The sequence below is a fragment of the Pipistrellus kuhlii genome, unplaced genomic scaffold (assembly GCF_014108245.1).
Source record: "Pipistrellus kuhlii isolate mPipKuh1 unplaced genomic scaffold, mPipKuh1.p scaffold_m20_p_4, whole genome shotgun sequence".
NCBI classification, from domain to species: domain Eukaryota; kingdom Metazoa; phylum Chordata; class Mammalia; order Chiroptera; family Vespertilionidae; genus Pipistrellus; species Pipistrellus kuhlii.
In genome coordinates this window covers 4501105-4528096 of record NW_023425540.1, presented here as the reverse complement: position 1 = coordinate 4528096, position 26992 = coordinate 4501105, and the positions used below count along the sequence as shown (strand labels likewise).

Below are 26992 nucleotides of genomic sequence, written 5' to 3'. Positions count from 1 at the left end.
ACAATAAAATAGGGAATTTGAAGAGTTTCTCCACATCCTAATAAATCTAGCACATTGCTGATTCCTTATTATCTTTTCAATTGATCCATTAAAATTAATTATATTTCAAAACATTTTATTATGGAAAGTTAAGTATGTATGTGAAAGTAGACATGAGCATATGATAAATTTCATGAACTCATCACTCAAGTTTAATAATTATTGATCTATGGTGAATCTTATTTCATCTATACCCTCTGTATCTTCCTCACTCAAATTATTTTAAAAATATATATATTTTATTGATTTTGTACAGAGAGGAAGGGAGAGAGAGATAGAGAGTTAGAAACATCGATGAGAGAGAGTCATCGATCAGCTGCCTCTTGCACACCCCCTAGTGCGGATATGCCCGCAACCAAGGTACATGCCCTTGACCGGAATCGAATCCAGGACCCTTCAGTCCCCAAGCCGATGCTCTATCCATTGAGCCAAACCGGTCTCGGCCCTCACTCAAATTATTTTGATGGCAATTCCATATATAGAACAATTTCATTTTTAATGTGTCAAAATTACATTATACTCCACCTAATTAACATAAAAGAAAATGAGAGAGAAAGAAAGAGAGGAAGAAAGAAGAAAAGGAAGGAGGGAGGGCAGAAGGAAGGAACTACTGAGAGAAGAAGATATAAAGGAGGTAGAAAAGGAGAAAAGGAGTTTGGTTATTATTTTATTCCTGCAAGTGCAAATTCAGCTCAAGTAACAAAAGTTTGATCAGGTGCAAGTCAATTTGCTTTATTTTGGAAATGATCCCAGTTAATAAGTATTTATCTTTAGCATTCAGTTCTGCTGCAATCTCATTGACCCCAATGCCTGTGTACTTCAAACACTTTTAGGTGGAATTCAAGCTCTTTAGCATCATTTGATCCTACCCAGATGGTGCACATCATGGAAACAGAACCACCGAAATCTGGGTTTCTGTTGCCACTTAAAACAAACAAAATAAAACTCCATATTTTTCTGACCTTTGGTTTTATTTGGTATTGTTTTCATTTTATCCAAAAGCCTTCAATAAAGATAGAAAAATGTAAAGCTGCAGAGATTAACTACCTGTGCACAGCCATGAACAAATGTTACCCACAGGAGAATAATCAGGTAACTTTCCTGTGGTCTGAGGTACAGATCATCATTTTCTGATATTGCAAATACAAGACCCCATTCTCCTGGGCGCTGGATGAAAAGACAAGGGTTTAACTTTTAAGGCTATTTTACCACCTGACCTTGGACTCTGCGGACCTGTGGGGGCCCCGTGGCAGTCAAACCTGGGGCTCAGCTTCAAGAAAGGGCCAGCGTAGTTTGAACGGCCAGTGTTTACGGAGTGAGGCAACATTTCCAGTACCCAAGACCAAAATGTTGGTCTGCACCAAACTAAAGATCAAGGGCAGCACCTCAGACAGTGAGCCCCTGGGATAAGTACACACCTGATGCTGAGCCGGCGGCCTCCTGCGTCCAGGGAGCAGCGTCCAGCAGAACCGTCTCTAACAGAACCTTCTGCATCTCCGATGTCTTACAATCAGCGGAGAGAATGTGGGGGAGGAAACCCGGCCAAGGAAACCAGTGCCGTCTCTTTGACACCACAGAGCAGATAATGGAAGAAGCCTGGCTTTAATAGGATGCTAATTATTTTTTAGTCAAATTGCAAGTAAAAATGCCAAAATATTACTCACTTGTTTCTTAACAAAACCAGACTTCACCTTCTTTAGCATCATTTGGTCCTACCCAGATGGTGGGTTTTATTTATAAGAAAAAAGCACAGTACACTGTGCCAGCTGAACTACTAACTGGGTGGTGTTTCTGCAAAGGCAGGGCCATGGCTTATTCTACAATAGCTGGTACTTCCTATGGCTGATGCAGCCGATGTTACTTTACAGCTCTGTAACATGCTGCCCTCAGCTACACTGGCTTATTCCCAGAGCAGAAGTGTGACTCAACCTGCAAGGTAAGATCTCAGCAGGCTCCTTATTCAAGTCGTCAGTCACAGGCCACTGTCCAGGGATGTCCAGTGATGCACAACCATGGGACACGGAGGGACCGGGCAGCAAGCCTGCCCCGGAGGCCTCTCTTCCCTGCCGCAGCGACACCGGAAACTGCCTTGGGAAGACGTAATGAATGAAATAGGGGAGCAAACCAGATCTGCTTAAGCAGGTTATGCTTGCTTACCTTGGCGAGAGAACTTTAAAGGTATATAGCCCTGGCTGGTTTGACTCAGTGGCTGGAGCATCGGCCTGCAGACTGAAGGGTCCCAGGTTCGATTCCAGTCACATGCCTGGGTTGTAGGCTTGATCCCCAGTAGCGGGCGTGTAGGAGGCAGCTGATCCATGGTTCTCTCTCATTATTGATGTTTCTATCTCTCTCTTTCCCTCTCCCTTCTTCTCTGACATCAATAAAAATATATTTAAATATATATTTCACCTAAAAAAGTCAAAATTAGAGAAACAGGAGAGTGATGATTACCAGGGATTGGAAGGTGGGAGAAATGGGGAGTTATTGGCCAAAGTGAATAAACTTCTAGTTATAAGGTTAACTAATTTGGGGCTTGGCTGTATAGGATGTGATTATAGCTAGTAATGCTGTGCCATATATGCGAATGTTGCTAAAAGAGTAGATCTTGGGATCCAAGATGGCTGCGCCCAGGTGAACACCTAGCCGCAGCCGCACACAACAATTTCAATAAAAACAACTAAAATATAAAACGGACATTGCCCAGAACTACAGGAAGGTTGACTGACTGGAAATTCTACAGCGAGAAGCAAGGAGAAAACCAGAAGGAGGCGCGGAGGAGCTGGAAAAGCCCAAGGTACGGAGACGCAGCGCGCGGAGAGGACGGAGCCAGAGAGGAGGGAGGCCGAGTGCCTGGCGGGCGTTCCCGAGCTGAAAGGAGATAAAACTCCAACTGTGCTGGGCCCCCGACTGCTCTGGACCCGGTTCTGGGCCAGCCCCCGGGGACTCAGGCTCAGCCATAGGGAGCCGGGCTGTAAGGCGGAACCCCGGGGAGAGGCGGAAGGAGGTCCCGGAGGCGCGCACACTGCGCTCAGAGAAGGGACGGTCGGCTGTGCCGCGGGATTGCCCTGACGGGAAGGAGACTGGGGCTCCAGACTGCTCTGAACGCCACCTCCAACTCCACTTCCAACTGAACTGAACCCCAATACCGGGCTCATTGGGGGAGAGCATAGACTGTTTGGCAGCAGGCGAAATCGAGGGCACCTTTCTCTCAGAGGCGCCGGCAGCGAGCACTGACGGACCCGCATAGGGCGGGGCTGACTGAAGCCAAAGCTGCAGGCTCCACCCTGAAACCCCGTCCCATCTGTAACTGCGAAATGCGACAACAAAATAGATCACAAACGAAAGAAATGGAGGACAAAAAGCGTCTGGATATAGAGTTCAAATCTACGCTTATAAGGTTTTTCAAGAATTTCCTAGAAAAGATGGATAAGGCCTATGAGGATATGAAAAGAGATCAACTAGAATTAATAAGGAGTCAACAAGAAATGATAAGGGATCAACAAGAAATAAAGAATACATTGTCTGAAATAAAAAATATTTTACTGAGTCCTAAAAACAGAAGGGAAGATCGCAAGAATCAAGTCAAAGATTTGGAACATAAAGAGCCAGAAGACACTCCTCCACAGAAGCTAGAAGGCAAGAGAACCCAGAAAATTGAAGATAATGTAAGAAACCTCTGGGACAACTTCAAGCGAACCAACATCAGAATTATGGGGGTCCCAGAAGATGAGAGAGAGCAAGATATCAAAAACATACTGAAAGAAATAGTGACAGAAAACTTCCCCTACCTGGTGAAAGAATTAGACTTACAAGTCCAGGAAGTGCACAGAACTCCAAACAAAAGGAATCCAAAGAGGACCACACCGAGACACATCATTATTAAAATTCCAAGAGCAAAAGACAAAGAGAGAATATTAAAAGAAGCAAGAGCGAAGAAGGTAGTAACCTACAAAGGAGCACCTATACGATTGTCAGCTGACTTCTCAACAGAAACCATGCAGGCCAGAAGGGAATGGCAAGAAATATTCAAGGTGATGAATAGCAAGAACCTACAGCCAAAAATAATCTACCCAGCAAAGCTATCACTCAGAATCGAAGGCCAGATAAAGAGCTTCACTAATAAAAAAAAGCTAAAGGAGTTCATCACCACCAAACCAGAATTATATGAATTGCTGAAGGGGGTTCTTTCAGAAGAGAAAGTAAACAAAGATAAAAATTATGAACAACAAATACATAACTATCAACAAGTGAATCTAAAAACCAAGGAAATTAAAAAAATCTGATGAACAATATTAACTGTTGAATATAATAGAATCAGAGGTATGGAAGGGGAGTGAACTGACGATTCTTGGGGTAAAGGGGAGAGGGGGGCGTGGGAAGAGACTGAACATAAACTGTGCACCTATGGATGAGGACAATGGGGAGAGGGGAAAGGGCAGAGGGCGGGGTGTGAACCTGGTGGAGGAGAGCAATGGTGGGGCGGGGGGGGGGGAAAGGAACATTTGTAATAATATGAACAATAAAAACTTATTTAAAAAAAAAAAAAAAAAAAAAGAGTAGATCTTAAACATTCTCACCACAAAAAAGAAATGGTAACCATGTGATGGGCCGGGGAGGATAGTGAACGCTCTGGTGGTGATCATCTTGCAATGTAAATGTATCAAATCAACACTGCGCCCATCAATTATATATTGATAAATCTTAGGGGAGGGAGAGTTAAGTTTTAAAGAGAGAGAATGTATATAGTTCAGGCCTCACGCTGTGCAGATTCTCAGGAATCTCTATCTTGACTATCTTGACTATGTTCCCAGGTAAGTCCAATACTCAGCCAGATTTGAGAATTGAGGACCTAGATTTTCAAGTACACTCCCAAATCTTACTTAGATTTTTAGTTGTAAATCTATTTCTTTCTTCTCAGTCTCTAGCCAATGACAAAGCAGAATAGTATTTCCTTTCTTGGGTCTTCATATTCACAGAATGAGTGCTGAGTAACTTCTCTCATTACTTACCAAATATGTGTTTTCTTTGACAAAAGAAGACACACCCCGAGAAATGCTGAGTCCCCAGGTCAGGGTCACACAGTGCAGTGACAGGAGTGCCAGAAAGCTGGTTGTTGTAGCCTCATTCCATTTCCTCCCTTTTCCCCCTGGCTTACATCCATGGGTGAGAAAGAAAAGCAGGGCGTCCTCAGAAAGTTAGGGTACATATAGATAGTAATCCTTAAGCAACATTTTTTTTTTTCAGAGAGGAACATACAGAGTGATAAAGACTAAGAGAGAGATCAACCAGATACAATGTGTAGACCCTTGGATTCTAATTTGAACAAAATGTAAAAATTTAAAAAAAAAATTATGAGGCATTAGAAAAATAACAGTAGCTGGATAATTAATAGCATTAAGGAATCATGTTTAAGGATTTAAAAGATGACAATGTTAGCATGGACTTGTGCTTCAAAATCCTTGTGTTTTAGAATTACCTATTGAGAATGTAATTATGTCTGGGATGCTTCAATGCCAAGGGTGAAGCGAGGGGAAAGTGACTGATGAAACGCATATTCGAAACCACATTGTCCCGTGAGTTGATGATGATTGAGTCCAAGTGATGGATGTAGGAGGCTCATGTTGTGGTATTCTCTCTACCAATTCACACATATGTAAACATTCTCATAGAACACTTTAATCCGTTTCTCTCAAGGGCTGGCTTACAGCCTGGTGGGTTGTTTTACCGGCATAGCAGTGGGCTCATGGGCAAGGCCCACAATCGAATAGAATATTGACAGCTGTGTCCCATTCGGGGGAAAAATGCCTCGGCTTTCCACCAGGAGCCCTGTGAGGCAGGAGCTCAATCCCAGCCACTGGAAGCAGGAGCCGTGGTTCTCTAGTCACAGGAATCTCTTCCAAAGTAGCCACAGACTTCTACAGCCTGCTACCCTGCGAGGGGCCTTAAACTGCTATGGACAGACCATTAAAGCAATAAAAGCAGTTTAATAAATCATTAAAATTTTGTGAAAGAGCAATCACATATTTCATGAGAGTTCTCCTAGCTCAGAGATTCCTGGAAATCTTGAATCCCCAGAGCAAAGTGAGGCTGCCCACCCCATCAGGCTGGAAGGTCCATTTCTAGTTAGGGTGTCGGGTGCAGTACCCATTTCCAAACATGCAGAGGAACCTGCAGGACCCAGACATTAAAGCTAACGGGTGCAGCCTTTCTCCTTTATTCTTGCCCACCACCTCCTTTCTGAGTCACAAAGAGCCGTGAATCCTGAAGGGCAGGGTCTACAGGCATTCCTTAGAACGTCAGCATAGCAAGCTCCCAAGTTAAATGAGAGGTGTTTGGGATTATTTTAAAACATTAATGAATCCACTATTCAACGAAATATGAACTACTTTTAGCATTTCAATGAGATATGCTTTTTCAGCGCGCACGCGCACACACACTGGAAACAGCTTTGTCTTATGACTTAGAAGTAGCCATAGAGAATCTAAGGGCCAACAGAGCTAGGTTTCTGGAAAGATCATGTTTTGTGTGCTTATTTTTCTCCCAGAACTCCAAATAGTTACCTTGGCAGCTGGCCTCCCTACGACTGCCCATCTCTGAAGACGGAGGCTGTTTACAGAAACGGAGCCCCAGCAGTACATTTCCATGAGCTCATTCCTAGTTCGCCTTCCACCCTCAGGTCTCCGATGCACAAGTGAATCTCCAGGCCCATGAGCCTCTGCTTATGTTTTTGTTTTCATTAAAAACACAACGGCAGAAGGAGGGATGCGAGCACTGAATGTCCGGGCATCTCTTTAGAATCCCTGCTTTGGTCACTGTTACAGCGGCTCCGGGGCCAGGTCTTGCCTGTCTTTATGCTGATCAGCCAGCCAGGCTCCTCCTCCCGCCTCCCTTAAGAGCCTTTGCTGTCTGCTGTCCCAGAGGGCAGCTCCGACGCTTAGGAATCACTTGACTTAACTCAGCTGCACTGTTTTCTTCTCGTGTGTGATGACTAGCAGCCCTCTCTGAGTACTCGGGGCGTTAGATTTCATGTCAGCAGAAGGAATCAAAAAGGCCCAGGCTGTAGTCTGTGGCAAACAGTTACTGTGTAGGATTTTACACTTTAAGGGGGAAATTCTTCAACATGCTTTGAACTGAAACAAGAGTTTTGTATTTTTATCCAAGTGCATCGGCATCTTTTTCTGTGGGGGCAGTCACAGCGGGGAATGTTTATTTTCAGAATCACCACCAGGAAACACTCGGAAATGCGTTAGAGAAGTACATGCTTTACACCGAGGACAGGATCCACACGCACCTCTGAGGCTCCGGGTGTCCCGTGGAGACCAGCAGGGGACTGGCGGGGAAGGAGGTGCCCCAGGGACACCGGAGCCGTGGGGATCCCGCCAGGACCATGTCTGCCGTGCACAGAGGCGGCGGCGGCCACCTGCCTCGCGGGGCGCACACCTGCAGCCTGAGACCAGGTGAGTCCGGCAGTTAACGGGGTGTGTTCTGTGAGCGCCTGGCCATTTGATCCTGAACGAGTGTGTGTGTGTGTGTGTCGGGGGGGGGGGGGGTGCCTGGGAGACCTCTGGTTGTACATGCTTGGCCATCTTCCGTGTTTAAACTCTGAGAACAGTCCTGCTGGTGATGCATAGGGTGGGCTAACGGATTGACCGCTGGTTTTGAAAGGACTCGGGGAGACTAAAGACACGCCTTTTCTTGAGTTGTCATCCTGCAGCTCTAGGCGTCCGGCCGCTGGCATTTCTCTGGAGTTCGCCTGACGTTGTGTAGTTGAAAACACCCATGGGGAAGACTGGACCGACTGATGGGGGGCAGAGGGGGTGCTGAGTGGCTGTGAGTTAGCCTGGCCCCTCCCCCCTCCACTGCTGGTTGTGCACTTCTGACTTCGAGTTTAAGCTTAATTTTCTCTGGCTCTCTGCCAGATTCCTTTGTGGGCAAAGCAGTATATCCTTGGCTCGTTCCCTTTCATAGTCCAGGAACAGCCGGAGGTGGACAGGGCAGAGGGTCATGTTTCCCCCCGGGGGCACTGGGTCAGACTAAGCCACCGCCTCACAGCCGTCCTCGCCCTCCGGCTTTTTAAAGCTTCAAGTCCACTGTCCGGACAGCTGGGCCAGTCCATGGCTGGCGATTGGTGATCCCGCCAATCCATTCTGTCCGGGACAGCGAAGGACTCTGTGGAAAAGCCCAGGTGCTGCCACAGATGACAGAACCACCCCCCTCTTCCCCCAGATGAAGGATTTCCCTGACGTGTATAACTTGTCCTCAGTAACCTGTGCTGGGTCTGGCTGTGGGTCAGTCTAGGCTACAAGCTCTCTATTTTCCCAAAGACACAGCTGGGGATTTCAGTGACAGGGGGAGTGCTGGCTGAAGGACTGAGCCCCCTTCCCCAGGCGGCACCTGTGTGCTGGCATCTGTGTGACCATGTCATCCGCCTCCCTGAACGTGGACTGCATGCTGCACAAGGCTCAGCACAGCGGGGATAGGAAATACTTCCCGTTAAATGAAAACAGAGAAAACTCTTAAGACTGTTCTGTGCCATCAGGGCTCGTGTGAATTATTCTGAACTAACTGCTTTAGAACATGAAGTCCTGGCATGTGTCCGGGTTTAAGCACAGAACTAAAACCTTTTTGCTGCCCTATCAGTAGACAATCCTAACTCAGCATAGGGTTTTTTGTGTGCTGCTCATTTTGCTTGAAATATTTAAAGCTACCCCCCCCCCCAACTGCTGATGTAATATTTGTTATATAAGATTTGCTGGGGGGAGCATAAAGGAGAAGGTAAGAATCATCTGTAAAAATTACCACCCAAAGGTGGTTGCTAGTAACCTTTGAATGTATAGTCTTCTAACTTTTCTTCTATACACATGTACAGATTATTTTATTGTGTGATTTTTCAACAAAAATATGCTTTGTACATGGTGCTCTGCAAACTGCTTTTTAATTTAACAATAGGTCATGAACAAATGTCCACATCTATATATTCTCCTACCACCTTATTTTTAACAGTTGTATACTATTCCTTCCTATGGATAGAGTGAAATTCCTTTGGGCGATTCCCTACTGTTAGACAGTTCATCGGTTTCTAATTTTTTAACTCTTACAAACAACACTGTGTTTAATACAAATTAACAGATAAATCATTACAGAGATAAAATTATTTTTGTGGGGTACATTTTTAGAGGTGAAATTGTGGAGACAAGTAATATGTATAGTTTTAATGTTTTGCTTTTTCTGTGTGTGGTTTTTTTTGGCCAAATGGCCCTCCGATCAGCTGTGTAGGAATATATTCCCAGGAAACTGGGTGTTGCTTAAAAAGCTCTTTCCCTACTTTACAAGTAGAAAATAGCGTCCCACAGTTGTTTTAAGGCAGGCTGTCTTGACGGTCTCTCCCTTTGGCCATATTCAGCACAGCCTGGAAATATCATTATGATGGCATACTTCCCAAAATACCAACAAGACTGAGAGTCTGGTCTCCTTTCTCAGACTGAGCTTTGGCCTAGAATGTTTAAAAGCAGCCATCTTCCACAGCCGAGCCTCGAAATACCTGCCTACATTAACCACAAGCCATAGAGTGTGAAGCTCACGGATGCAATCAGACTGACCGCTGACTGCTCCAAGAAAGGCCACCCAGACATCTGAGTTGACGAGTGACCCTGGGCATGTTTGCTAGGCTGCTAAATAGTGTTCCAGTTACTGGCTTGGAGTTTAAAAGTATTCATTGGGTGCAGAGGCCCCGATTTTTCCTCGAAGCTATACTCATACCTTGCTATTAAGCAAAATTCAGGAAAGTCCAAGGAAGCAAAGCTATTTGTTTCATAGTGTGGCCTAGCTGTGGATTCATTCACGGAGGCATTCTGGCCTCCCCGCAACCAGCCCAAGGTCCCAGCTCTTTTATTTTATTTAGCACATGGACCATGATTAATTAACATTTAATTCTTCAGAGGCATGACCAGGTCCAACACATGCATTCTTTCTTTTCTTTTTAAATTAAATTTTAATAAAATTTTATTGATTTTTAGAGAGAGGAGGAGGAGGAGAAGGAAAGAGAGAAACATTGATTTGCTGCTCCAGTTATTTACTAGTATGCATTCATTGGTTGATTCTTGTGTGTGTCCTGACCGGGGATCGAACCCGCAACCTCGGTCGGTATATCAAGACAACACTCTAACAAACTGAGCTACCAGCCACGGCAATACATACATCTTTCCAACCCTTTGTACTTTGTGCTGAAGTGTTTTATGTTAACTGAGGTATTTAATTCTTTCTACCTCGTCACTCACAAAAAAAAGTATTTTGGGGTATTCCTATAGATAAAAGTCACTTATTCTGCAGCAGTTATTGGGACGATGACTGTGCAAAGTACTGTGTCAGATGCTGGGTGCAAAGGTTGAACTAAACCACCTAAGCTGTGGTTTCTGGTCCACACGACGTTACCCTCTACGGTAGTAGATGCTACATCAGTTGAGAACGGAAGTCCAGTAGATTTCCTCTCACCACTCATTGCTGTCTTATAGCTTCTTCCATAACATTTTAAATCAATTTATCTATAACATCGACCTGAGATTACATCTATAATGATCTGGCAGATATTTCAAAAAGAAGATATACAAATGGCCCGTGAAGTACATAAAAAATGCTCAACCTAATTAGTTAGTAGGGAAATGCAAAATAAAAACTATTGTGAAGTATCACTTCACATCCACTAGAATAGCTAAAATTTAAAATACTGATGATAATATGTGTTTTGGAACTCCTAATTCACTGTTTTGAAGTGGTATGACCACTTTGGAAAAGACCTTCACAGTTTCTTATATAGTTAAATACCCGATGATGTAGCAATTCCATTCTTAGGTATTTTCCCAAGAGAAATAAAGATGATATGTCCACAAAAAGTTGCACAAGAATGCTCACAGCAGATTTCATTCCTATGAGTGACAACATGCAAATAACCCAAATATATGTAAGCAGGTGAAAAATGGATGAGAAAATTGTAGTCTAGACATACACTAGAAAACTACACAGTAGTAGGAAGGAAGGAATTACTAAATTACCGTATTTTTCGGACCATAAGCCGCTCCGGACCATAAGACGCACCAGTTTTTAGAGAAGGGAAATGAAGAAAAAAAGATTCTGAAACAAATAGTGTCCTAAAATATTTTATGTGCATTAAAACCCAACATCACAGTCATAAACACATGTAATCAACCCTGTAAAGTAAACAGCAGCATTTAGAACCATTTTAGAGCCGGGCAAGCACACAGAGACCACACAGAGCCGGGCAAGTAAAAAAACTTTTTTTTAAAGTATATGTGTAGGCTATATTTGGACCATAAGACGCAGGGACTTTCCCCCCCCCACTTCTGGGGGAAAAAAAGTGCGTCTTATGGTCCGAAAAATATGGTATGTGATCTCATAGTTGAACTCAAATGTGTACACACTTTGGGATAAAGACAGGAGATTGACCCTTTGGGAAGAAGGACCAAATCCTGGCACATGAATAACACACACACCATGGGCTGGTATGCTCCAGCAATAGCATCCATGTTAGCCTTTCTGATATGCTGTGTTATGGAAGGTCATCTATTGAGGATGCTCTAGATAACTTTCATGGTAACTTCCACTGGGAGACCTATAAAATCTCTTGCAGAACTATTGTGCCGTGCCAGCACAGCCAAAGGTTCAGTGAGCCTGAGGGAGGGCTTGTGAAGGATGAAGAAAAGACAGACGAAAAGAATAAGCTGGGTCTAGGTGGATCTTCTGTGCCTAGCTGAGGCTACAGAACAGATCCAGACTGCAAAATGATGGCTTATTTTATAGTCAGAGGTCAACAAGGTAATTTACAATGTTCTTGTAAATTTCACTTATTTTGGCAGCACTTGCTGCACCTCCCACAGCCCATTAGCTACCTAGGAAAGATCTAGGGAACAGTCACAAAATCAAGCTTAATTATGCTTAGAGGACTGTGCCCTCCAAGCTGGGACTTATTTGCGACTTTGCCAGCAGGTCAGTCCAAGGCTTAATTCTATAACCGCTCAGTTCAGCCCATAATTATTTCATTCATGTTGGTGTTGTCTCCTCCTCTGTGTTGTTAAAGTTCTTTGAGAGCAGCAAAACAGGTTTATACTGTGACCACACCACAGTGCTAACATGTCACATAAACAAATCACATTTACAAAGCAGTTTGTCATATGTCAGACACATAAGCACTCTTCATGTGTTAGCTCATTTTGTACACCAGCCCCATGAAGTCGATAATGTCAATGCCTCACAGCTGAGCCAAGATCCTAACCCTAGAAACCTGACACCAGAGTTGGCGCTTTTAAACCATGTTCATTCCTTCTGAAGGGGACACAAAAAAGTGATCTGCTAAGCCCCTATAAAGGGTCTGAGTGATGGCTGATCATTGAATTTAATTTGTGGTTCAGTCATTTAAAAATTTGTTGTGATTAAAGTCACTGGTTCATTTCCATACAAACTACTAACCACATCCTACTGTCTCCCAAAAGGGTGTATTTGACGCTTAAAAAAATAGGTGTGAAGATGAACCATATAAGTGCAAACATCAGCCCAGAGCAAGTGGCCTGCTTACTGGGCTAGCTGTCTTCATTGACATGTAAATAACCACCCAGTCTCTATTGCTTACGCTGCATGGAGTGGGAAAGATGGCAGTGTAGCACTTTTGGAACTGGCTGGTATGGCCCTGGAGAGATAGATGGTTTGGGCTTTGACAAAGGAAACAAGCAGTATCTCTAACTTCAGATTCAAAAGGAGCTAAATAATAGTCATTATTATAAATCACCTTTTCATTTAAACCGAGGATTCTCCTTACTAAAGCGCTGGCCCTACTATTATTTTAAATCATTAACTCCTCTTGAAATCTTAACATTTAGACAAGGTAAGTTGCATACCTTAGTTGCTTTTTAATAATGTCTGCTGGCAAATCTAGTATAATATCCAAAAGCTAAGATTCAACATGCAGGAAATACCTGTATTGGGTAAGAAGCTGCATTCCTTCTACCCGATGACCAGATAGCTCACCCTCTGTACATGATAGTAAACAAACAAGGTGTCATAGGGGTAAGGTCTGGACTTCCAAGAAGGGATGATAATCTGAAGATATCTTTTGATACTAACTAAAGCAACACCAAAAGAATGTAGAATGTGCATCTGTGAGTTGAGCCAGGAGGAGGACGGGTTAAATTGGAGCCGAGGAGATGGGACCTGACCCATACACTCAAATAGGAGGGAACAAAAGGAGATTTTGTGAGTGGCCTGTGTCACTGTAGGATGGGCCTCAGGTCCTAAAAGGACTCAAGGCTCCCAGGGCACATATTCTCTTATATGAGCAGATCAAAAACAAAAACAAAACAAACAAAAAAACCCAGTCCTCCAGCAGCTACAGCACCATAATTTGATCACCAAGTTATGGGATCCACTAAGATGGAAAACCATACTTCAGACCTGTGTGGTGTCTGATTTCAGTCATTGATGCCAAATCCTCTCCTGTGAGAAAATAGGTAATTTGTAAAAAGGAGGGAAGTTGCCATCTATAGAGAAAAGAATGAAGTAAAAAAGTCTTTGAATGTTGGAAAGAGACCATTTAAGTCTGGGGTTGGCTGTGTGAAACTTGAGTTATCTGCAAAGAAATTAAGTCGCAGGTAAAAATCTATGTGTGTGTATGTGTTTGTAAGCTGGTCATGGGTCTCACACACACACACACACACACACACACACACACACACACTAGCGCTATAAATGACAAGGCTCTGTTTGATTAACAAGACCAATTTTGTCATAAGGTGCTTCATTCTCAAGGATGGATTCCAGTTCTGGTGTTGCTATTTTTTTTCTTTTAGAAAATTGAATAAGCTAAAGTTAATCAGCAGAAGTGATTGTCTTGGTAGTTGGTTGGAGCAAAATAGATTTAGAGGGACTTGTAGAAAATAACTAGCCTTAAATTAAAAAATTAAAAAAAGAAAGAAAGAAAGAAGAAGAAGAAGAAAAAGTACACACACAAATCTTAAAAAAAAACAAAAAAAAAAACTCCCACCATAATAAAGGAGCCAAACTTCCTTCTAGCTTTGTGAACATTTTCTCACATGTTGAGGTTTAAACTCGCAATATTGTTATTGTCCATTACTTTGCTCACAGAAGGCAATTAATGTTTACTAAATAAATCAATATTTTCCTCCCCAAAAGTTCATCCAAGCGATTGTTATTCATAAGTGCCTGAATGTTAGGGCTTCCAAGATCACACTGTACACCCGATTTTATGCATTCGAAACCCGACACAGAGGAGAGAAGTATCCTGCTCGAAGTTAGTAGTTTATGCAGACATCTCGGACTACATGTCTATCTACACCTACCTAAGAATTATATGACATAAAGGCCATCATGATTAAAAATATTTTAAATGGTCTTAAAATTAAAACTAGATAACCTTGAGTTTCTCCAGCACAATAACTTGAAAACACATTCTTCTGAGCTGCTTTTGCCTGGGGCTGGACAAACAGTGACAAGGAGATCTTCAGTTGCTAGACTCATCCTGGTATTAGCCTGCGAACGTTCCAGAACAAACTTTACTTTAGAGTCAGACTATGAAGAGAAAATGGCAAGAGTGAGTGAAGCACCTTGCAGTGTTTACAGATGGCAAGACAGAAGTTTAGGACAACTCCCTCAGGCTGGGTCACAGCTCTCCCAGGCTGGTCTGGACCATGGAGTCAAAGCTCGAAATGCCTGCGTGCCCGGAGTGGCTCAGAGGTTGAGCATCTACCATGAACCAGGAGGTCTCGGTTCAATTCCCTGTCAGGGCACATTCCTGGGTTGTGGGCTTGATCCCCATTGCAGAAGGCAACCAATCAATGATTCTCTTTCATCACTGATGTTTCTCTTTCTTCCTCTTCCTTCCTTTCTGAAATCAATGAAACTATATGTATTTTTTAAGCACACACACACACACACATACACACACACACACAACCAGATTTCTTAGAATTGGCAATTTGTTTTATTTCTAATGAAAACTTAAAGCAGTTAAAAAAAATTTAGAATTGGATTAAAAAGGTCAAACGTCTTTCCCCTTTTACTTCACATGTTGTATTTTTTACAACATGCTTGTCCACAAACGGCTGATCGCTGACGCAGGGACAGCCAGAACTGGAAGCAGCCCAGCAGGGGCCATTCATCTTGTTTCTCACATTGAACTGGTGCTTTGTGGGGCAACCCGGAAACTTCTGTGCGAACCGCCTCCTTCCCTCCAGCGTACTTTTACCTTCCGGTCAGTACAGAGTGTCTCAGAAACTAGCATGAGCTTGCCCCTTCACCGCTAATCCTGTCGTTGTGTGGCCCTACCCCCTTTCTGTGAAGACATCCTTCTTATATTTTGGAGGGTAGCTTGCTGTTTATTTCATTTCTTTTGCAGTTTGACAGAGTTCCTCCGTATTGGTGAGAACTAGGTGCAGACCATTTCATGGTTGTGGTTCCTTCACGAATTGACCCGGATTCCTTTATGTTTTCTGGGCGACAATTGGCCCTTTCTTAAAATTGTCTTAGGACATTTTTATATAGTTTTGAAATTTGTCTGTTCTTTTTTCAAAAAATCAAGACTGTGATTCAGATACTTCGTGCCTCCTCACCTGCTGTGAGGTGTTGGTATTTTCTACAGAAGAGATCATTTACAGTTGAAACTTTCGATGCTTCAAGTTCTTATTAAAGAATCTGAGTTCTACAGCAAATGTTTTTGATGCAGTTTAGGTTTCCAGGCTAAGCGTTATCTTTGCAGGAGTGACCATTTGAACTAACATTTACTATTTAGTAATAATCTCCAGCAGAGATATTTGCTAAACACTTTTGGGGGGGAAAAGTCAGATTTCAGACATATTATGAAAACAAACTTTTGCTTTAGAGAGGGAATCATTTATGGCTTCACAGAATATCTGAATGATTGATTTCAATACCAATTTCTATATTTCAACATCCTTCCTACAGGTATTTCTTTTTAAGTCTTCAGAGTAGCCATTGACTTCACCTTTCATTGAGTCATAATAATCATAGTATGGGGTTTGAGTAGCAACTATTTTCTCATTAATAACATCTGAGGCTTATTCACTAACTCCAGGTGTCTCCCTGCCATGTTCCTAATCTTGGCCTCATGGACAGAAACCAGGGGTTGCTCCAAGTGACTGCTTCTCAGATATGTCTGCACGTCACCTGGGGATACTGTAACTGCAGCTTCTGTGTCAGTAGGTCCAGGCGGGGCCTAGGAGTCTGCATTCTAACAAGCTCCCAGTCAGTGTTGCTGCTCTGTCTGGACCACACTTTGAGAGTAAGGATCTCTACAGCTCTTTAGGGGCCATAGCCTGTGTTCAGAAATGACCTGATATTCAAAACAAAGGAAAAGAAGAAGAGAATAGGAGCTCAGGGGGAATGAGAAGAAAGCTAGTGGTAAGAATAGGGTGATGAGTGAAAGGAAAGAGAAAGACCTCTGAGGAGCAAGAAGGCCTTTCTTCCAGAGGTGACGAGAGTCAAGGATGTCGGCATATGACATAGGACTGGGGCGGACGAGGGAAGGGCACCTCGCTTTTATTCAGTAACTTCTGTGCAACCTGTAGTTTGACATGGTGCTATGTGTATGTGCATGTATGTACATGCACATGTGCATAATGGTGTATATGTCTGGATAGAGAGAGATGTATCTATGTGGGAGACAGATGAATAGAGAGAGAAATAGGTAGATAGATATTGTGCTTTATTCCAAAAAGGTTTGAAGAGGCAGCTCGACTAGGGGCTCTCACATGCTCACATTGTTTTACCATAATCACCCTGTAACAAATACATACAGAGAGGATGGAAAAGGCTGAGGCCTGGGTCATTTTTTTTTTTAGCATAGCCCCAGGACTCTGACACCAGAGCTCCAAAAATCCATGCTTTGACCTAGAGCTGGGCACAGGTGAAGATGGGGGAAGAGGATGGGGCATGAGGGCAGTAATGGAGCCTGGGGGGAGCCGGTGCACAAGGGAAGCAATTAGGGAAGAGGAAGTGCAGAGACACGAGGGGAGGCCCAGGAAGAGCCAGACAGACGTGCAGGGCCGGCCAGGCCACAGTCCAAGTGGACGAGCCCAGTGCTGGGAGCGGATGGCGGGGACCCATTGGCAGCCCCACCCTCTGTGGAGGGGTTGTTATTACCTCTTCCCCGTCAAGACTGCTCCACCACCATTTTGGCTGTGGCTAGCACGGCCCGGTTCTTTCCTGGGTGGGGAACTCGGTTTTCACCTCCCCTAAACGACAAAAGCAGCGACAAGCACTTTGCAGGGCTCCAGGTCGGAGAAGCTGGTGAGCAGAAACCTGGGCCCCCAGAGCTGCTCTCCCCACTCCCACCGGGACTCTGAGCCAAAGGTGTCTGCTGTCTCAGTCCTGCCTCCTTTTCTGGATCTGCTTTTGGCTCAGTAGATCCTTTTACACCCCCTCCATTGAAATGATTCCTCAAGAAAACCCTGCAGTTACATTCCTCCATTAATGGGGTTGTTTTTCAGAGACTGAGTGCCAATGGAATGGAGGAGGACAAGACCTTACCACCCACCCCAAATTTGGGAGCAATTGTGGAACATGTGAGAATAAGAGGGAAAGGAAATTTATATTTACTATTCAATTTTTGAATCCTGAAGAACTAAGCTCTTATATATCTGCATAAGTTTCTAACTGGATTCTCTTGTCTGGAGACTTGGAGAAGTACTTAGAATATAAGTGAAGGGCAAGGACATAAGATGCCTCTCAAACATGCATTCCAAACTCAGTGAATCCATCTTGTTCACACCTTTATTTCCATACTAGAGGCCTTATGTATGAATTCGTGACTGCGTTGGGTCCCTCAGCCTGGCTGATGATTGGGCGATTGGGCCATCTTGCCCAGTTTTAGGGGAGGGACTTCAGAAGGTTGGCCATGGGGGGTTGGCTGTGGGAGCACACTGACCACCAGAGGTCAGCTCCTGCGTTGAGCATCTACCCCCTGGTGGTCAGTGCACATCATGGCAACCGGTTGTTCAGTTGTTCAGTCACTCTGTCACTTAGGCTTTTATATAGATAGGTATTTCTATCATTCTGGAAACTGCCAGGAAAGAAGATAGTGGATGCCTGCCTGCTAGGCAGTGCAATTCAATAAAAAGTCTATTTTGGACAAGGAGCTTGAAATTTGACCTTTAATTATGGGTGTTTGACACTGTAGTAGGAAGGGATTATTTTTAAAAAGTTTTTTATTCTACATATTCATATGGTTTGAAGGATCAAATGGTTCTACAAGATTTTCTGGAGGAAAAACCAGCATCTCCTTACTCCTTCCTTTGCTCTCTCTTTTCTTGGTGCCAACGGTGTACATATTATACGTTTAGAACCTGATATTTTACAGGTGAAGTTCTACCAGATATCACATATGACAGGTGGGAGTTAAGATCAATAATTTGTAGGAGGAGCCTGGGTTTAATTAAAGGCTTTGCCACTTACCAGTGGCATGACTTTGAGCAAATCTATTAGAGCCTTCATTTCCCCACCTGTAAGAAAGCATCTGTAGATACAGTAGAAAGCATATTTAACCCACAAAGTGATTAATTCAAGTAGACACGATGATGGGTAAAAGCCCTTAGTCCACTGTGTGCTTCCATTGTGGAGCAGAATGACAGGTGCACTGAGACTGAGTTATATCAATAATACACCGTGTCCTTTCTTATATATAACAGGTACTTAAATATATTTGGGGAATGAATGAACACTTTTCTTCTTGTAATGAGTAGTTTAGAAAACAACCATGAATATTGGGATTCATTAAATGTTACATGAACCTTAAAGCAGGCAAAACATCAAAATTAATCCTTAAGTTTTTAAGTTTCTCCTCCCCATTCTCTCATCTTCATTCCTTTTAACAGAAGACTGTATTTTAAACTTTTAATTATTCCATTTGCCTCAAAACATCACAGATGCAAGATGATCAAAGAAGCAAAGAGCAACTAGCCAGCTCTCTTCTGGAATTTAGCCTAACCTATTATTTCCTCTCTCTCAGTCCTTTCCCCATCAACCCCCTTTCCACACAGCAGGCAAAGTGATCTCAAAAAAACAACAACAAACAAACGCATATCCCAGTGAGTCACTCCACAGTGTAAATCCCTTACTGGCTTCCCATTTTTTCTTTGAATGAAAACAGAACTGGCTCAGCCCTCAAGGCTTCCCAAAGCTCCAACCTGGTCTTCAGCCTCCTCTTGTACCGCTGTCCTCTCTCTCACCTCGCAAACGACTTCATACACAGCCATCCGTCACTACATATTTGTTAGATAAATGGCTTGAATAATAAATATATTATAAACAATAAAAGATAGAATTTAAAAAATATAATTTCAAGAACTTTGCTTTTATTTTCAAACTAGAGGCCCAGTGCATGGATAGGGTTCCTAAGCCTGGCTAGCAATCAGGGCTGATCAGGGCCTTCCTTCCCCCAGCTGCCAGCTGTTGGCCAGGGCCTTCCTTTGTTCTGTGCTGCCCCCTGATGGTCAGCACACATCATAGTGAGCAGTCAAACTCCGGGCTGGTCAAACTCCCCTAAAGGGACAATTTGCATATTAGCCTTTTATTATTTAGGTTTTTCCTACCGGGTCAGGTGTGAACCCAAGGGCTTGATCAATGCTTACTTTGTCTTTGTCTTGGAGGCCAGAGAAATGCTTGGGAGAGAGGGAGAAACTCTAGATGGAAGTGGAGGGTAGGACATTATCTGCTTTTTAACTAATGGGCTGGGCCGTGTCAGGCAGAGCAGGCGGCTGCCTGAGGCTAATGTATCAATACTTTCAGTCAGACAGTGTGTGCCTGGGTCCTAACACAGTGGCTGGCACACAGAAGAGATGTGCAATAAACATTTGTTGAATTAATGAATAAAAGAGGCCTTCTTACTTTACCATACGCCTTCCAAGCTGCGAGTAACCCTTTGGGATTTCCTCCTTAATGCTGCCCTTAAAGATCGCTTTTGCCCGTGTTTAGCTGACTGTTTTGATAGAAGGAAAGTCAATTAGTTTGTCTTGGCTGAGACCAAGTCATGCTATTTTAAGAACGACTATCCAAGTCCAATTGAGAAAAGACCCATTCATTGCTGGGATTCATAAGTATTCCCGTGCACATTCACAAAGTCACTAGAGAGCTCCATTCTTACATCTAAAGTGGTTGCTGGAAAGGAGCTCGTGTGAGAAAGAACAAGGACTTGAGCTATATCTAAGTGGACGGGATTGTCGGTGTGCTCCTGAATGGCTTGCGCTGGGCTCACTCAGCTCCCAGGGCCAACAGGGCAGTAGCACTTGCACAAGCAGTGACTGGTGTGTGCCATTGGGCTGAAAGAAGGTGCCCAGCTTCATGTGGCCCCAGGAGCTCAGCAAAGGGTCGTCTGGTGGAGTTTATGACACTCTCTCACGGATAACATTGTGGGGAACTGGAGAACCCCTTTCTGGCAGCTAAAAGGTGTGGTAGTTCCTTGAAATGCCTCGGCTAGTGGGAATTTATGCAGCCTCGGGATGCCAGGTGACAGCCTGTATGGCAGCACAGAATGTTGGCAATGGCTTCTGGAAGCCTATCGTGAGCACAGGGCTGAGCTCATATGTGAGCTCCTCAAGAAAGCGTGTCATCAGTTAGCCATGTCGGGTATGAGCTTTGAAATGGGGGCTGGTGGCATGCCACATATTGACTCTTCTTTTTTGTTTTTTATTAAAATCTTATAATTAGATCTAAAAATCCATTTAATCTTCACATAAACTCTGTGAGGTAAATACTGTCCTAATCTTTCTTTTTTCAGATGAGGAAACTGGTACCTATTCCGTTTCCTAAAGCCAGTTAGTGGTGAAACTTGTCTTTGAACACATGCCCACCTAACTCTGGAGCCCAAGCTCTTAAGAACCATGTAATGTTCCCTGAGAATTCTGGAGTGCTGATAGTTAAAGCTGTGATCACCCATTCTTACCCTAGAGTCAATGAGTTTCTCTCCATTGTCCTACCTAAGATAGGAAAATATAAAAGACTAGTAAGGTTGGTATGGCTGAGGACAAACTTTAGCTACTTTATAACTCTTACACTGATTCTTAGTCTAAAAATTGAAAGCATTTCTTAGTATAACTTCTTAGTATATGACTACTCTAGTCAAGGAAATACGGATTATTTCTAGATCATTTTTAAAGCTGGAATGCAGTACTTATACCTTCAGATCTGATCCAAGTAGGAATACTATTATCAAAATTAGATTTTTCACTCCTTGAAACTTTTTATTCTAAAAGTATAGGTGTTAATCACTCTATCTTGGTGGGATTCTGAAAGCAGGGAATTATGTTTTGCTTTTCTTAAACCCTTAACACATGTTCTTTTAATGGGATGATCACTCTATTTGTGGAAATATATTTACTTATCACTTTGCCCCAAGTATTTATTTCTGTAATTAACTATTAAAACTATTTATAAGTATTCCATTTATAGCATCCATGTAAAACAGTTTAGATTTTACCCAAAGGCAGAAAAAATACAAATAAATAAACAAATCTTCAAATAATTTTAGTCAATATTAGAAACGTCAGGATATGGTTTTATTTCTTTCCTGTTCTTTTTAATTTACAGAAAAATCTGTCATTGCTCAACCAATATTTGTTTTTGAAAAGAGAGAGCAAGCTTTTAAGGTAAGATCAAGTGACTTATTTTGTTTAATTTTTAATTTAACAAAGAAAATTGTATTGAAAGAAGCTAGCTACACTAAGTGATAGCCCTGCTGAGTAAGTTTATTTTCTTATCCTTCACCTAGCAGAGCAGGGCCTCCGGAATATTTATATAGTAGGGATTTACTGGCAGCAATTGAGCTGAAATGGGAAGCCAGTGACCTTGTCTTGAATTTCCCCTAAATTACACTTTTTTTGGAGTGGCTTGGGTGGGAGGGACTGAAAGAGATTAGGACTAAGGCTCCTCCAATCCAGCCTAACACTAAGTATTAAGTAAGTTGTAAACTTCAATATTTGATTTAAAAGGGGACCTAAAGGACCCTATCTTTTTTTAACAGCATTATACTTGCTTCAAGAGACAAACAATAAGATTTCTAGTAGCATTCTCACTTTATCTTAGTTAGTATTTCCTTGTTATTCATTCTTGCTTATGCAGGTAATGTACATCACTGTTCCCAAAGTTAACTACCTAAAGAAATCTTAACCCCAAGCCATAGTTGAAAAACCAGATTCATGGGCCCCAGCCCGGGTCAGCCACTCAGAGTCCTGGGTGGGAGTTTCAGAAGCTCCCACAGGGCTCTGCAGTCACTGGAATGGGGCCCCGCTCTGCCTGATGTGGCTTGTTCTTGAATGCGTGACGGTGGGTAAGGTGAGCAGCTGTCCAGGGGCGAGCTTCGTGGGGTGGCAGCAAGCTTTGTGGAGCAGTCCTGGCCTCGCTGAAGAGTCCTGGCTGCAGAGGATCCTCTTAGAAAGCGACAGGGTAGAAGTCTGGTGTGAGAACTCTCACTGCAGCTTCATTTCCTTCCAGAGACCCGTGGGGGAGACCCTGCACGAAGCAACAGAACCTGGTAACGATTTAAATCTTGCATTTCAAAATCAACCTGTAGACAAAAAATGTAAGCAGGCACAAGCATTTTGGCATGTGGCACAGACTATGTAAAACTTGATGGTTTTTCTTGTGTTTCAACATGCAAGTGTTATGTGCTCACACAGAATAGGGTATACAGATGCCGTAGTATAAAATTGCACACTGGAAATTTATATAATTATTAATGGTTGCATCCCAATAAGTTTAATTTAAAAAGAATTCAATAGGAAAATGTAGTTCAAACAACTCTAAAATCCCATGATTCTCTATGGTCTTTGTTTCAATATACCAAAAACATTCTCAATACAATCTCAGAATTCATATACAATTTTTTGCTAAAACTACTTGAGTCTGATAATTTCACAACTGATGATACAACTATCAGTTCCAAATCCTCAAGCTATTAACCCCAATATTTAAAATTGTGCTTCAGAAGTTAGCGTGTTATCCAAGGATAATTTGTATAGACAAAAGGAAATTCTAATTGTCCCCCATATCATTTGGTTGAGGATAATTTGTTATTACAAGCAATTTTACCCTTCACATTGAATTTCTTGCAGAATGTAATGGCTTTTCAAGAAAGCGCATGCGGTCTTCATCCTTTTCTTTGGAAACTGCAGATTCGCAGTCCCAAGGAGGTAGGTATAGTGTAGACTGTGATTGTTTCTGCTATGTTTGCTTTGAGTGTAAAATTTCTACGAAACTTTTCAAGTGGATAATTTTTAAAAGTCTACCCACTGGATAGTGCTTATAATATATGGTTATATGAAAATAGCAGATTGTTTTCATAAAACCAACATTGAAAAAAGACTGAAAGGACATAAGCCACAATGTTAGGAATGGCTATTTCAGGTAATGGGTTTATGAGTGATTTGGTGTCTTTTGCTAAGTTTACAAAGTTTCTGCCTTACGTATATATTAGTCTTGTAGGGAAAACCATCCCAATATGATATAAAGATACAGGTGCTGTCACGTCTGAATGAACGAACGGTCACCAGGAAGTGCATGGACCATCTTTCAGTCCCCCCACACTCCCCAAGCAGCTCACCATGAAGAAGGAGGGGTGGCAGTGGGCAGGACTGGGGACTGCTGAGCGGTGGCGGCAATGCAGGCTGCTTCATGGGGCAGCAGCGAGCTTAGCAGAGCAGTCACCGGGTGGCAGCAAGTTTCACGAAGTGTCTAGGGGTGAGCTTCGTGGGGCGGCAGCAAGCTTTGTGGAGCAGTCATGGGACAGGGAGCCTCACGGAGCAGTTGTAGGGTGAAGGGAGTTCTATAAAGCAGTGGCGGGGTGGGGGGAGCCTTGCGGAGCAGTGGAGGGGCTGCGAGCATCACGGAGCATCCTGGGGCGGGGAACTTCATGTAGCATCACAGGGCAGCAGAGGCCAGCAGCGGAGGCCAGGCTAGGCCTAGGGACCCGAACTGTGCATGATTTCATGAGTGCTGGGCCTCTGGTTTTCTCATAAGTGACCACCTACTTAAATAAATAGATGTCCACCTTTTAAGAAGACATTTTGTTCTGAGAACGCCATCATATAGTACTGAATTCTGAATAACCAGTGCCTCTCTTTCACACTCAGAGCACCCCGGTTATTCCTTTTATTGCATTGCTCTCTGCCTTGTCATACAGCTCCTTATGCTATATCTGTCTCCTCCACTGTGAGTTCCGTGAGAGCATCTTCATGCCTGATAGAGTATCTTTACACATTGTGGGCGGATCACAAGAATTCTCCACTTCATATTACATGGTGTTTTACAAAGTATCATACTTTAAAAAGGTATTAGCTTGTAAGAGCATGTAATAAATAACTTCAAAATGCAAGTGTGTTTAATTTTAAAGTGTATCTTTAACATTTATGTAAAACATTTTTTATACTCGTTCAATAGAAACGTATCTGGCAACTGGGTAAGCTAGTAATAAGACTACGGTCTGCAGTGTGTTAAACATGGTGAGCACTCACAGAGCTTCTAGATCCTGGAGCCTGTCACTCTGACCTTCCCAAATCCATTCTCATTATGATGATCTTTCTTTCTCAGCTGCTATAAAATCCTGACATTGTAGTGGCAAACATAATAGAGGTCTTAACAAAGAATGAACAGAAGAATACCTTAAGAACTTTACAGATCCAGACAATACATCTGTTTATTTTTGGAAGAAAGTTTGAACTTGATGATTTTTTTTAGGATTTCATGTTTATGATAGCAATATACTAAGGCAGCCCTATAAAAGAACTTGCTTTATTTTACTTATTATTGTCCATGTACCTGGTTTATAATACATATAGTTGTATATATAAAATATACAACTGTACTTTAGATTCTTATTCTAAAGTTTATGCTTTAGATTTATATTTTAAAGTTTAGAATGTTAATCCTTTTGTACTTTTCATTAATTAAAACATTACTTCCTTTTTATTTGAAATTTATAATGCTTTGCTAAGCATTATAAAAACTTTTATTTTAATACAAACTTTTATTTTAATTAAAGTTTTGAAATGGTTGGGACATTTGATACATTAAAATTATGATTTATATTCTTGGATGTTTTTGTTTATGAACAACCAACTGCCTTTTCCAAGTTAAGCTTGCCACTAGAAATAAAAAAAAAAAAAAACCCCACAAAATATTCACTTTCTTTTTACTGATCTTCATGTACCTGGGAACCACTGCATATTCAAATTAGTGAATTTATATTTTTATTAAGAATTCCAAGCATGACTGAGCAACAGTATGTCAGATGCCTTTCAGATACAGAGGAGATGCTTCTAGCTCAATAGGCCCCTCTATGCCTCCCTGACACGTTACAGACATTAAGAGGAATGGCATCCTAATCCCAGTGGATTTGTTTACTGTGTTTGCGCATAAAGCAAAAGGATGGCTTTGAGTTATTGAGATAACGGCCTTAATTTTCCTTATTTTAATCAGGCCAAAAAGGTCAGATACACACACAAAAAAAGAATGAATAAAGAAACCTTCATATCAGTAAGCGCCATTCCTTTGTATGTAGCACAGAATATTGGTGGAATTACAACAGAGAAAAATTGCATAATTTTATATGGTCAATTCATTTTTGCTTTTCAGAATGAAGATAATAAATACCATTTCATTGAATTTTGAATTATAGAGGCAGTTCTGCCCCAAAATTTGTAGCAGGCAATCATACTTTGAAAAAGAAACTCTTATTCTTCTCTCATCTCCATTACTCAAATGCTCCAAGGCTTCTGTTTCTGCAACCAGGAGGTGATCACTTTGAAATGCATCGTAATTCTGTGCTTGTAGCCACCACCACAGTCCTAGCCCATGGGTGCACTTCCTAGGAAGATGATGCATCACCATGGTTTCACTTCTGTGTTTGGGTATCATTAGAGTAGGGAGAGGGACAGAATTTGCTAACCATTTTTAACATTCTATAAGGGTTCATTATCAATTTAGATTTTATAATCTGTAGAATTTGCCTCAGTATTCCCTTTTATGATTCTAAAGATGGCCTATTCTGTTAGTGTCCTAATTTTCACTTACATTGATGAGAGGAAACTCATCCTGCCATCAAGCATTTTGAGCAGCCAGTGCTCTCCTGTGCACTGCCTTCTACTCTATTAGTGCGGACACTGACATCTACTGGTGAGTTCCATGGGAGACTGTTAGAACCCAAATCATAAATGGACCCATCTCCTAGACTTAAATTTTTCCAAATATTTTTTTTCTTACAGTGAAGAAAAACAATGTTTTTATGACACCAATTCTTGTGCAAAGGAATGTTGGCATGAACAGTGCAGAACAAAGTATGTAGTTTCTCTATTATGAAAACCTCAGAAATTACATTTTGCCATCTATATTTTTGCATGTGTGTGTGTGTGTGTGTGTGTGTGTGTGTGTGTTGGGGGGATGGAGGTAAGGCTGAGTGACAAAACATGAAAGAAGGTATTTAATGAGCCCAGTCCCATGGCCAAAATAAATACTTATTGGGTAAAATCTTGGCTGGAATTACATAGTAAGCAATTCATTTGCTATTTTCACTTTGGATAGTTAATCATAATCATTAAATTAGTAAAAAAAAAAAAAAATGGAGAAAGAAGTATTTCACTTAAGATATATTGACTCTGTAATTCTGTTCCATCAAGGTCCTTTGAAACATTCTGAACATGTTTTAAGACCTGCTATTTTGCAGCCACCTCAAGCTCAAAGGCGCGAAAAAGTAAGACACAATGCATGGGAGCACTGCAAGACTAAAGAAAAAACAAAAAACAAAGTAAGAAAACTCTGCCATGGTAGGACTGACTCAGCCCTTCATCTGTCCGTTAGTAGGTTGCCGTGGGCCCCACACCAATCATGAGCATTAGGAGCCGTTAGGGGTCTGAGCTTTCTGTTGTTG

At 42.3% G+C, this 26992-nt stretch overlaps 1 protein-coding gene across 1 annotated transcript in view; it reads left to right on the top strand.

Annotated features, from left to right (window-relative positions):
* Positions 1-6946: 6946 nt before the first annotated feature.
* RANBP3L (RAN binding protein 3 like) overlaps positions 6947-26992 on the top strand; it is a 37460-nt gene continuing 17414 nt past the window's right edge. The window contains exons 1-6 of the mRNA XM_045571570.1: positions 6947-7496; positions 21661-21719; positions 22564-22603; positions 23184-23261; positions 26331-26402; positions 26742-26869. Coding sequence (XP_045427526.1) covers positions 7427-7496; positions 21661-21719; positions 22564-22603; positions 23184-23261; positions 26331-26402; positions 26742-26869 — 447 coding nt within the window. The 5' untranslated portion in view covers positions 6947-7426. The remainder of the gene's footprint in view (positions 7497-21660; positions 21720-22563; positions 22604-23183; positions 23262-26330; positions 26403-26741; positions 26870-26992) is intronic.